Below are 13155 nucleotides of genomic sequence, written 5' to 3'. Positions count from 1 at the left end.
TTACAAGAGCTCCCGTGCATCGCTTTAGAGGGTACTGGTAACGTTAGGAGACCAAACTTGTGCGTGATACATGTACACTAAAGTATAATGTGAGTTGACTCTTCTAAAAAGTCTGAATAACTGTCCCATGTTGACAAGGCTTGGAGTCACAACAGGGCAGGAAGTCAACCCAGATTTAACAGAAACGTTTTGATCATCAGTGACAGGAATCTGGTGACCATTAGTGATTGGGGATGTGCACTGTCTTCTGGTTTTCTCGGTTCAAGTGGGAAATGGCTAGCTGATCCGGTATTTATGGACAGACATGCCTTTATGAGAGATCCTACTGTTTGTGGGTGTGATCAAACTGTGCGTATCTATTTGTACTGTGACTATACATGCGTGCGTTTCTATGCGGTTAGGTTTTGGAGCAAGCACATACCAAGGAATTTGGGCCGGGGCTAACGGAGGTAGCTCGTAAGTATATCTTGAATTATCTTCACTATGGATATCACTCTTGCATAACATACTAAACACCGTATACACCCATGATCACAAAGGATTCTCGTCTCGGAGCTGCTCGAAATCATGCCGTAATCAGGCTGTAAGTTTGCTGTGCTGTACCTGGTTTCGCTGTTTATTTCTCAGCTTAGTAGTGATAGCAGTGATGGCAGAATGAACCAAATCAAGACACATAAATATGTGTACATGTAGGTGCATGCAATGGTGACATGAGTCTCTACATTGTACAAGTAGCTCTGCAGCAGGCCCTACACTTACACTTATACGCATCTATGTGTATGTTGTCCGATGATTGGCCCACTTGAATGTAATGAAAGTCAGACCTGCAACAGATCAGAGTCTCCTGCCATTGTAAACGCTTGTGTACTTGTACATGCACAGTCACACGGTATCAGACCTGAATGGTAGAACTTACCTGAATGGTAGAACTTACCTGAATGGTAGAACTTACCTGAATGGTAGAACTTACCTGAGTGGTAGTACAATGTACAGTGTGTTGCACCTGCATGCTAAAACACTGTGCTGTGGTAAGTCCTGTCGGCAACCCTGCAGCTTTGCATGCCGGTACGGAAAATGTGTAGAGGAAGAAGTTTTCCGAAGAAAATGGATCCTTGAAAGAGATCAGGAGCGTAATTAATACTTGGCAGAAAATACCTCATGTCGTCTATGACTGTCCCCACGAATGTCCCCAAATAATGATTATATCCTGCATGATTGTCCCCTGACTAGGACTTCCATTGTCACGTTTCCTCGCCCTGTGATCATGCACAGATAATTCAGCTGTATCAAGAGCAAAAGCATCTCGCTTGACTGGTCAAAATAACATAGAAATACAGGTAAGCTGCAGGAAAACGTGAACTGTTTGACTATGACTCTTCCTTGGAACATGCACTTTCACCCAGGAGTGCATGACCCAGTAGTGTTGGTCCATTGGAGGAAGTCAGTAAAGTCGATTAAGTGATGCTAGTTTCACATACTGGCCTATGGTAGGTCGAAGGATTCTTTAATTCTTAAATGGTATGTGCATGTGGTAAGGGAGACGGCCCACATGCTGGTGTATCAGGTGGGTTCTATTGATATCAAACACTTCTAAAACAAGGCAAAGGTGGCAATTTCTCTGGTTTGTAGATAGCCAGCACACAGCAGTACATCACGGTGATGCTTATCTGTGGACTTGCTAGTCAGTTAGTTGATGTGTGCATGCGTGCGACTGATCATGTTTTTTTGGTGTTGATGTTTTTGGCTTCTGCAGAGTCAGACGTCTTCTCTTGCATCAGCGTATGCAGAGTATGGTGGCTGGCACAGAGCTATGGGCAGCACAGATAGGTATGTGTAGCTTGTTGATGATAGGTCTCTGCCGGGCTCAACTGCGTCATTGGTTAAAAGGATATCAGAGCTGCCAGCCGTTTGTGTTCTTTCGTCTTTGTGTGGAGAAGTGGCCCTAGGTGCTCTGTATGTACTTGCCATTTTGGTGAAGTTTGCGGAAATCTTTGACACGTCCCAGGTAGTCTGGACTAAGCCCTTGCCAGTCTAGTCACGCCGTTCTGCATGTTAGAGTGGCTCTGTTGACGGATCACTGCCAGCGATGAGACAAATAATGGATTGTCTACTCACTGGAGCTTGGCATTGGTTACCGGTACAGCAACACCTGGTTTAAGCGACCACCGCACGGTGCAAGCAAAAGCGGTCGTTAAAGTCAGGTGGTCTTTAGAACCAGGTCCCATACATTCGTGGCATATGGGATAGTGTATGTACATATGCATGAGTGTACTTCCATGTACTCCGGCATATTGACAGGTGTGGAGCATAGAATACTTTCGTGCAGGCAAAGCACACCTCACTGGAGTGCATGCAGCGCATCCTGCACTGTCACTTGTCACTTCTGTTGACTACATGCCTTGCTTCAGAGCGCACTTCTACCCTGTTGCAGTCAAACGTGCCAGCCAAGATGGCACTTTTGGTCGCTGTATCCGGTGCAGTTTCTGTGTAGAACTGTCCGTGCATGGAAAAACGGTCGTTAACAGCAGGTGGTCGCTAAAGCCCGGCAGAGGTCGCTTACACCATGTTTTACTGTAGTTGGATCATAGCATACAGCACTATGTTCATATGGGTGACGCTCTAAGATATTACCACTTAGCATATAGCCTGTCCGTTTATGCTTTGGTCACTCTATCCTCTCTATCTGCAGCCCAACAGTGCAAACGACCCTGAAGAACCTTGGAGCATTGTATCGTAGGCAAGGAAAGATGGATGTTGCTGACACGTTTGACGATATATCCGTCAGGTCGCGCAAAAAGGTAAACACAAGCGGCTGTATCACTAACATGGCTTCCATGGTAGCTGGGGAATCTGGTACAGAGTTTGCTGATCATGACTGTATGGTGCCTTGTGTACATGTATGTCACATTCCGTATTTGCTGTCTCAGCAATGTGGACTGGATTTTCACATTCAGAGGACATTTTAATCCCTTTTGCCAGTGGAATTTACTTTTTGCCATCAATTTGCCCGGAGGAAGGAAGTCCTCACAAGAACTGCTATATCCGTTTTTGCTGCTCCACCTTCTCTATTGTTTACTTCAGGCATTGGAAGTAGTAAAGAAATCTAAGGTCGTTGAAGTTCTGGGTAGCGAAGCAGTGACTGGCAATGGCGTGGGTGCAGCAGATGCTGAAAGTGCTCATCGTGCACGGTCCAACTCTTCTACTCCCGTTGACCATGCTGCAGATACTGAGGTAAGTAGCACACGGGGACGATATTATTGCACAATAATCTGTGAACTGGGTGTGAAGTCTTTAAAAATTCACAAAGTAGCCCGCATACCTTGGTGCATCCGATGATGCGCTCACTGATATGAATGTGACTTGGAATCCCTCTTTCCTATAGAACTGTCCCACATCTATTACATGACCTAGTACAGGACAGACATGTCGCTTCCAGCTCCACTCAGCCTCTGCATCTATACTAGGTAATAATTACGATAAGACATATGATGTCAGCCATGGTGGTTCCACTGTCCAACATACCATGATCACTTTCTACACAACCTTAGTCGCATGGCAAAGATGTGAAACCACTCTACAGTGTGCACAAAAGTCGTATTGTCACGGGTAAAATCAGTATCAATATCACTGGATGTCTGTGAATGCTTGGAATCCACAGAGTATCGGCAAAAGCAGTTTGAAGCGCCGTGGATCATTCTCGAAATTGAAAGGCAGTGTTGGCAAGGCGATCAGTAAAGTCGTCGGCGATGGAAAGTAAGTTCTCTGGATTCCATGACACAACGTTCCGTTCCTGGTCAGTGTTCTTACGTCAGGTCTGCTGATTCATGGTATCACTAGATATCTGGGAATATGTCTGCTGATTCATGGTATTACTAGATTTCTGGGAATATGTCTGCTGATCCATGGCATCACTAGATATCTCGGAATATGTCTGCTGATTCATGGCATCACTAGATATCTGGGAATATGTCTGCTGATTCATGGCATGGCATTTCAGGCTCAGATTGAATGTACATGTATTGCAATGTTTTCTTTCTGTGAAGTGGGGCACCATCGTGTACATGTCAGTGTGTGCACGTTGGAAGAACATGTGTGAAAATAATTACAATGTGTTTTTTATAAGCGGGGACGTTCGTCACGTTTTACAACAGCATGATCCAGTCCACGGAACGTGATTGGGCAAACACAGCACATGGGCATACTATTGACAACTATTTGCACCATGATACGCCAAATTCTCTCCTGAAACATGGTGGGTTGACTTGGACATTTTTCTGACTGGCTGGACTGACTGCTATCAGTTAAACCACTTTTTAATGTGCTTGTACTCGTATTATGAACTACAAAAAGGAGAGAGAGAGAGAGAGAGAGAGAGAGAGAGAGAGAGAGAGAGAGAGAGAGAGAGAGAGAGATCCAGATCCAATTAGAATGTGTTGTGGCAATGCACATGATAACGCTCTGAACACGTCAGTTTGAGCACTTTCCTTGCAGTTGCTGCAACTTTCTGTGAAGTATGCATTATGGGTCTGTGTGTGAATATCACTGATCAGGGCCGTAGAACCCGGTCTAACCAGTTGGGCCATGGCTTGACCTTATTTCGAAACACATTTACCCACCCGTGCAAAACGGGTTCAAGTTTACATTGTTCATTTCCAGTCAAGTATCCCGTTTGGCCAAGCCACCTGCAATCCTGATGCTCCAACCTGCTGATCAGCATGTACATGTACGTTCTGTTCATCAAGGAGATTGTTATTTTCTCTCTGCCTGCTGCCTATCTCATGTGTCATCTAGGGAGAAAAGACGACGTTCGTCTTCTCTACCAAGGTCTCCCTCATCAGCTAGTTCAGAAGAGCTGTTGCATAGGAATCCTGCACAAACACCCGACCAAACCGCTTCTCCTATCCTAGCTGATTCCAATTCACTGATGGTTAGTTCATACTGCATGCTGCTGTGCACGTGTGTGTGCATGGTGTGTATGAATATGCGTGCGCACGCGACTGTAACGGGCAACCCTGGGTCGCAACCCGCATCATTTGCCGGTATTACAGTCACCCATGCGGTCTTCCTAGATGCTACGACTCCTTTCGACTGTACAGCAAGAGTAGGTCTTATTTCTGTGGCAGGCATTGAAGTGTGGGCACTGGCTGTTGATAACGAGAGGTTTTGATCCGCCGTGCTTATAAGAACAACAGAACATGTAGCTCTGTGGTTCATGTAGCTTTGTGTTTTGCAAAATTCCCATGCTCAGAGTGGTGCACCTAGTCATGAATCACGACGACGTGGACGAGGGCCGCTGAAGACACCACACTCTCGAGTGAAATGAACCAGCACCAAATCAACTGATTTTATTCGTTCATGGACACACATTGACTTGTTACAAATTTGGACTTTATCATCGGCTTTGTCAAAAAAAAGAGGAAGTCAGTCTAGCATGAATAACGGAGATGGATTTCTGCAAATGAACCAGTGTTGCTTAGATTTGACCAGTTGAGCATTCAACGTGTTGCCCGATTCTGCTTTTAACAACATACACCCTCTGCTGTTGTGATTTTGAAACATTCTTTTGTGCATTGATTTTTATTGGGTGACCGTATTAGCACATGAACAGAGGGTGCCTGATTTTATATTTAAGAAAATTCTCTCTGTACATATAATACACGTAGCATTCAATTTCATCGTCACGTTTCTGTCACTGACGTTTTGCTGCAAGCAAGTTATGAAAAATGTGATTTCGTTTTCACTTTCGAATTTATAAGAAATTGATTTCTAACGGAGCTACTCAGTGTGTTTGTATTTACTGTCTTTTGATGAAGTTTTTTATTGGCTTTGCCGTAATTTATCCAATCTCAGCATTCCTACTGTAATGGTTGTTTCCTATCTTCTTATCTATTTCAACACTGACTACAGCCACTTTCTACCCTTGACTGATATTATTCATGTTATCATAAATGCCAGCAAGTTGAAAAATGTTTTCCACAGATATGTCCAAGCATATGCTTTAGATTAGTTCCCTGTGTTTGTGTCTATCTGGCACGGTATTTGCCACTGTCTTTACAGGCTACATAATACATTCTGATGACAGGGAGTCAGTACTATACAAGGTTTTACTGTAGGCGTATTTTATTTGTGTGGACACTGGTACAATGGTCTGCCATGATCCTCAATTACCTGGACTGAGGCACACAGGGTATGCTATTTTAATATAAATAAAAAAAATTAGTATTTACCCAAGTGCTAGTCTTTCCGGAGTTCTAAGTTTCCCTATAGTAGGTATATAATAATTATATTCAATGAAGAGCTTGTAAAGAAGTGTAAATGCCCTGGTATGGATCGTGGAAGGCCCCATCTGGAAAGTGAAATGCCTGATCACAATGCTGTTCCTAGCATTGAGATGAATGTCACACTACTACAGTAGATCTACTATACTGTCAGTAGTGCTACTTTTCCGACAGCCACGCGAAGAGTCACTGTACATCGTACATACACACACATACTCGCTCGTAAAACCCCACCTTCTCAGTTATGTCTTGTTGATCACCATGATCACTACTCTAGCTCTAGTCTTTGAGGCAAAGCTCAGCACCAGGCAATGTTCCATGTCGAGAGTGCTTGTGATACTGTACGTAGGCATCTTTGTCGCTTATGTCAGTTATGACCGCTCCATCGTCCAACAGCACGCTGCACAGGACTCCTAGTTACTCACCGTTGACGGGTTGGCCTTCTTTTCAACACTTGTCGCTTGACTCAACTCGTTGAAGTCCTTGGGGGCCCAGGTCGGGCTTTGCTCGAGCAGTAGATCAGCAACGTCAAAATGCGAGCTGCTCGGGTCACGCAGTCCCCACTTTACTGCTTCCTTGCAGCTTGCATGAGCGTGCTGTCTCAGCTGAGTGTCTGAGTGACTCAATACTCTGCATTGGACAAAGCATGTCTGCTACGAGGTGGCTGACCTAAGAAACGTTGGTGCATGCAATGATGCAGTACTACACTGATGACTATACTACTAGTATCTTTGGACAAAGTTTGGTGTTCTTCCTTCTTTCGATGTCGCATTGATTGAATAAACCCGTTTTGACTAGTAGTAGTATAAAGAGTAATGTTTGGGCACAAAACAACGACTTTCTGTAAGCGTGACGGAGTAAAATATTCGTCGTTGCTTCAGTACTGCAGTCGTTACTACATTGTAGCTCGACTACTGGTACGTAGATGTACACCATGGTACCAAACCACTCAGAAACTGACAGGGCTGACTAGTGGTCGACTGTTTTCCTGATTTTTTGCACTTCGGCATCGATAGAGCAGGTGACTTTACTACTGCTACTGCTGCTGCGTCTGTACTACTACTACTAATACTAGTGCCTGCATGGCAGGCAGTGCTAGCGTCCTGAACGAAAGGAAAAATATATCGGTCACGTCCTGTTTTGTATCCGTATACACGCGTAGTCTACCGAAGATCGGGCAGATACCACTGACTGTACCAGTGCTCGACTTGATGATGATAGCGGAAGCAAATCTTGACGAGTTCGGCACTTCGGCGTGACAATCGCCGTCGACCAAACCTGTGCTATGTCTATGATCAGCTGCTTGTGAAAGTCATGATAAACTAGCCTCCAGCAAACCGTGTACCGGTGATACACGGGGTACGGACCGATCGACCACGTTTGCAAGCTGGTTGTCCTAGCTACCGGTTTTCGCTAACGCACCGGGACCATTATCATCGAGCTGTTGTTTGTTGTTGCCGTTGTTCTACAAAAAAAATTCTTGCAATTTCCTTCCTTTGCTCAGTGAATGTGGCCGTGGTGGTGGTTGGTGTTCCACGACCCGATACAGCCTGTGTTGTCCGACCACTAAACTATGGATAGGGTTGTCGGTCCGGAAATGGCTGCTGGAGCTAGTGAAGTCTGAGGTTGCCGAATGTTTTTTAAAAGTCTGTCAGAACTGCACGCAGCGTGGCCTAACTCGCTGTTTGTTAGATTCCCGGAGCGGTTTCGGACTCTGAAGTCGGTGAGCGTAAATTCCCCAGTATCGTAGGAGCTGGAGCGTGATCAGTGATGGCAGAAAGCAAGACGACACTGGGCACGTTGCAAGGCGTGCAGCTACAGGACAATCAGACATCTGCAGCCAGTGTAGGTGCTCCACCACTAGCGGACAGTGTTCTACGAATGACTGCAAGTGGTGGTGACTCCAGACTGATAGGCAGTCTGAGTCCACGTGAGAAAAAATCCCCGTCTAGGTTGCTTGATGCAGATGGAAAAGTATCTACCACTGGTGCTGCTGCTGCTGCTGCTGATCCCCAAATACAGACTGTTGCAATAGCAGGAGTAGTGGAACGTCTTGGTACAATATCAGCGGAAATTAACGAGCTCTATCAACGATTAGCAATGACGTCCGCCGAGACCACCAGATCTGAGAAGACTGTGGATGGCTTGGACTCGAGGATACCTGAAGCACCATCCAACACAACAAATGTGCGGGATCTCTATGAGCAAGCAAAGCAACCGCGGCGCGGTTCCGGCGACCACCAGCGATCGAGATTTGGCAAGTCTGAAACTTTGCGACAGTACTCTCTTGTGTCTCCCCAGAGGTCAGTCGACGGCGTTTTCCGCAGTGAGGATATGGAAGGCATTGTCGAAGACCCAATGCGGCCCGCAGTCTTGCAAAGGCTTTCTTCTCATACCATGATGAACATGCGCAAATACCTCCAGCGGCCTGGAGTTGCAAAGGTATGTGCATTGCCATCATAAGCAGGTGTATCCATAGTGATGGTGGGTTTTAACCCTGACGTGACCCCATCGATTGATTTTGATTGATTGTTAATTTGCTATAGACTGGCACTAAAAGGTTTCTTCGCCGATTTTCATAAACGGGGGGGGGGGGGGGGAGGAGGGAGGGAGGGAGGGTCTGTGTTTTTGAGAAGAACCTTGGCTATCACATGCAGGTTATCAGAAGTCTCTAGGAAGTGCACTCAAACGTCTTTTATCCGGACGCCTCAGATTTGGGCATGTCTCTCTACCGGGCACCTTCAGCTTGAGTTCCTATGGCAAAACTGCTTAGAATTTGGGGTTTTTGAACATTTTTTCGTATGCGCTAGTGCTTATTTGTCACTGCCAACCGGTGTAATCCGAGTCATCAGTGGATTTTTTATCCTGAACATGCGCAATACGTACCACAAAAACTTCTTCAAAAACTGACATGATACATGGCACTTTCGTGGACATGGAAATCCGGTCGCACGTCTAGCAGCCCCTGGGTGCGGCCATGCAGCCGTGAGTAAGCATATGCCGGTTGATCTACACACATTCATTTATGCGCTGCAGCGCGCTGGTCGCATCGGATCAACTTGAGCACTGCATGCAACGTTCTGTACGCCGGCCCCGGTCATTCGACTGGATTTCCATGTCCACGACAGTAGATGAGCTGTCCTAAGATACCGGCAAATCTGAGATACGGGCAGTGCCCGGTCCCAAGGCACGCGGATAAGAGACGTTCGAGTGTACGACACCACCGTGGTGAGCATCAAAGTCGATCAGAGGGAAACTGAAAAAATGCGCTCCAATTGAAAAAATTGAATTTTTCATGATGCACTCGGCGAGGTATTTCCCTGGAATCCCACACCCTACTCCAGCATGCTGTACAGTAATTTGGTGGGCTTGAAACAAGCTTGGTTTTTGTTTGTTTGAATTCGATGTAATGAAGCAGAATGGAATGCCGGTTACTTGAGCTTCGAAGCAGGTCGGGCACAGCTGCTGTTTTGAGCGGCAATCTAGGCCACGCAGAGCAGAGGACATGCAGGTAGCTGGCTTTAGTAGGATATCAGCCGCTTCGTCTTGGAAATACCTTGTATTTTCTGGCAAGACGTTTGCTCCCCCCCCCCCCCCTCTCCTCTCTCTCTCTCTCTCTGTTGTTCCATGCATCTTGCTGATATCAAGGCCACTGACAATTTACAGTGGCACCGGGTGCCGAAGAACCCGGGAATTAGTATACGAGTAGCCTGGGATTATTCCTATTTTGGAACTTGGAGAAGCAAATGCTTTGAGTATGGATACATTGAGTGAAGTTTTACAAGAAAACATCCTGGTGTTCCAAGATGTTAGTTTCCAGCCTGTGCATTCTCTTGCAGCGTCTTCTTTGGTACCCACGATTACTATACTGATGGTAGAGTTGGCGATCACAGCATTACATGTAGTGTGGACAGCTGCAAGAAAGTTGCGCGTCTTTCATGTTGGGCAGAAAGTCTTTGGAAGAGTATGGTATTCCAACTGTGTCACTGTGTGCAAGTTGTAGATTAACATGTGTTCTGTGGAATGTGTGCACTGCTTTAATATGTGGTTGATTTAGTCCTCACTGTAGCCAAGTCCACCTCATTTGTGACAGATTCATGACTGAGTGTGTGTGTGTGTGTATGTGTGTGTGTGTGTGTGTGTGTGTGTGTGTGTGTGCGCGTGTGTGTGTGTCTTCTTCCTCTCTGTATTTGATATAGTGGTCCGTTATCGCCTCACTGCCATCTTCTATAACATTCTGCCACCCAGGAACTCACTGCTACAATAACGCCTTGCTCGTGTCTGGCCGAGGTGTTCGCAAGACAGGTGCTCCAGAAGTAGCACTGCTCTGGGCGGTTTCTTTTTCCGAGTACACTACCTTGAACTGGGAAGAAGTCGGCTTGCCACCTATTCGTGCCACAGACTGTCCGACTACATTTGTGCACAAAGGCGTACTGCATGCCGTCTTGCTGGCTGGTGATGGTAAAGATGAGGAGGCATCAGCTCAACAAGTACTAAGTATATGGAGACGGCACCTTGTCATACGACACAATGCGTCATCGTCCATGGATTCATCAATGACTGCGGAAACTGGCAGACCACTGAGCCGCGGACGCACGTTGCAGAACACCAAGAAACAAGGCTCGTCACCGTCCACTGACAAGCCACGGTACGAGTGGACGAAAGTCTGCGAGCGCAAGTGGAATGTTTACCACTTCTCTACAGTCTGGTGGCAGAGCAAACTGATCTTCGCTGGTGGCCGCAATGGTGCTGGGCGCAGCTCTGCAGTGCGTGTGTATGATCTGGACAAGGATGAATGGCAAGAGTGGCCATCATTACCGGAAGGCATCAGCGGTGCTGTGGCTGTGGTGTGCAAAGACCAGCTATTGCTTGTCGGTGGCCATACTGGCAAGGGACTGGGTCTGGCGCGTAGACAACTCCTAGCATTAGACCTTGAGTCCACGCAGTCACGTATGTGGTATTCGGCAAGTTATGCACCATTAGAACAAGGTGGCTGTGGTGCGATTGTGCTGGAAAAAGAAGTCTTACTTGTGGCTGGATGCAAGGATGCTGCTCACAAAGCCGGAGATGATGTGTTAATGCTGAGCGACGATGGGCGCCTGTGGTGTGCCTTACCGCCTTTGACCCGCCGTCGAAGTTCACCAGTTCTTGCTTTCATTGGGCACCATCTGCTGTGTTTTTGTGGTGAAAGTGGCCCATCACTACGCACTTCGGTGGAATCGTTCGACCTGTCCTATTTTGATGAACCCGTGGGTATTCAGCCTCTCATGTAATGTTGCTGCACGTATCCGGCTTGATTTCATGACAACACTGCTATGCTGATGTATACCGCCTACGGTCCTCGGACAGTACAGTGACCACCGTTGGAATTTTGACACAACCTGCCTGCTGAGCAAACCGTCACAGCTGCCTGCAAGGTCTGAATGCGTCTAGCTATAATAGTAGTGTGCTGTGGGCGGTATAGGGCTGCTTTGAGAGACTGTGCCGTCTACTGCAGCAAAGTCAACGTAGTAGCTAGTGTCAGAGCTGGCACTGCCTCGACTCTGCATCTTATCTGTACCCAACCTCATGATAGCCGTGATAAGCTGGTACGATCAATCGCACATGCGGTTACGAATGCTGTGGTAAGGTCCCATAGCGGTAGCGATACTGGCAACTGCTGTGTAGACTGATTTGTGGCCGGAATTTCTGAACTAGAAAATCGATTCTGGAAACAAACACGTTCCAGCATCTCAGTAACAAATTGTCATGTTGCGTGGTGATATCATGGCTGTGGCATTCAAACTTTTCATACATGTAGCTCCTATTAAAAAAATTGTCTCCACATACATGTAGATTATTTGTAAATGATACTGCGGAACTGCTCATCATATTAGTTCGGTGAGGGATTCCCAGTTGATATTGACCTTTCTACACTTCTATTACTATTTCATTGTCTGGTCCAATTCTACGGAATCCAATCTCAACAAGACTTAGTGTTTCATGATTTTCATTCAACTCGTGCTGCCAAGTTGCTCATAGTCTTGACGTATTCATAATTTCATAGCTTACTGATCATGTGTTTTCGGAGTTCTGTTTCAGGACTTGCCGTGACTTCATGTGTCCTCAACATTGATTAGTCTCACTCAATGCTCAGTTATCTCTCTTTTCTTTCGTCCTCCAGTCTTGTTCCTGGCTAGTGGCTAGGCTATGCTGTAGAACAGCTAATTTAGTGGGTAATTTTTTAACTTTTTCTGAATCTGGACCAATTTGCGGTTTAATATTTTAGCGATCCGAGTTTCAGAGTATAAAAAAAGGATGACCGAAGTACAATTGTGCTGAGTACTGTGCTGTACATGCAAATTTCGATTGGCGTGGCAAAACTTTAGCGAAAACCGTCTCCTTTCGCTAAAATCGCTATAATATCACTGGCGTTAAAATTAGCTGTTTTGCAGCACTTTGTACGTTCCGCGTCGGACTCTGAAGCTGCTGGTTTCAGGTAAAACGGCTGTCCACAGTCAATGTAGAGTTTGCGCCGATTGAGTCATGCTCAAGTTTTCAGTTTCTCCCCCCCCCCCCCCCCCCCCAGCCTCTGGCTAGATAAGACTGGGCCGCCGGGCCTGGCCTGGCAGCGGGGCCGGGAGTCTCCCTCCGGACCCTGGCCTGCACTGCTGGCTGCAGGCCTGGAACGTAGCTGGTCACGTCACGAATCGATCAATCAGCAGCCCTGTATAGGGCTTGAAATTGTTACGTCACAGCATAGCAACAATTTCAAAAATTCAAAAACTGGATCCACTTGGATCCAGTTTTTGTATGGATCCAAGCACATTTCAAGCCGTCTTACTCACAGCAAGGTGATGTAGTCAGTGAAACTGACCGATTTGGCTACTGGGGGCGG

General features: G+C 46.4%; 2 protein-coding genes across 3 annotated transcripts in view; both read left to right on the top strand.

Annotated features, from left to right (window-relative positions):
• LOC135822326 (kinesin light chain-like) overlaps nt 1-5994 on the top strand; it is a 28301-nt gene extending 22307 nt beyond the window's left edge. For both annotated transcript variants that reach the window (XM_065335068.1, XM_065335070.1), the window contains exons 13-20: nt 402-456; nt 1273-1337; nt 1754-1827; nt 2690-2798; nt 3082-3231; nt 3659-3753; nt 4792-4927; nt 5249-5994. In XM_065335068.1, coding sequence (XP_065191140.1) covers nt 402-456; nt 1273-1337; nt 1754-1827; nt 2690-2798; nt 3082-3231; nt 3659-3753; nt 4792-4927; nt 5249-5323 — 759 coding nt within the window. In that variant the 3' untranslated portion in view covers nt 5324-5994. The remainder of the gene's footprint in view (nt 1-401; nt 457-1272; nt 1338-1753; nt 1828-2689; nt 2799-3081; nt 3232-3658; nt 3754-4791; nt 4928-5248) is intronic.
• A 1145-nt stretch (nt 5995-7139) lies between these two features.
• LOC135822325 (uncharacterized) lies at nt 7140-12590 on the top strand. The gene is made up of 2 exons (XM_065335067.1): nt 7140-8720; nt 10478-12590. The coding sequence occupies exons 1-2, from the start codon at nt 8049-8051 to the stop codon at nt 11549-11551; spliced, it is 1746 nt and encodes a 581-aa protein (XP_065191139.1). The 5' UTR covers nt 7140-8048; the 3' UTR covers nt 11552-12590.
• The last annotated feature ends 565 nt before the right edge of the window (nt 12591-13155 follow it).

This window comes from Sycon ciliatum, chromosome 8 (genome assembly GCF_964019385.1).
Source record: "Sycon ciliatum chromosome 8, ocSycCili1.1, whole genome shotgun sequence".
Classification (NCBI taxonomy): domain Eukaryota; kingdom Metazoa; phylum Porifera; class Calcarea; order Leucosolenida; family Sycettidae; genus Sycon; species Sycon ciliatum.
The sequence above is the reverse complement of the archived record's forward strand: the minus strand, read 5'-3'. Positions and strand labels throughout refer to the sequence as shown.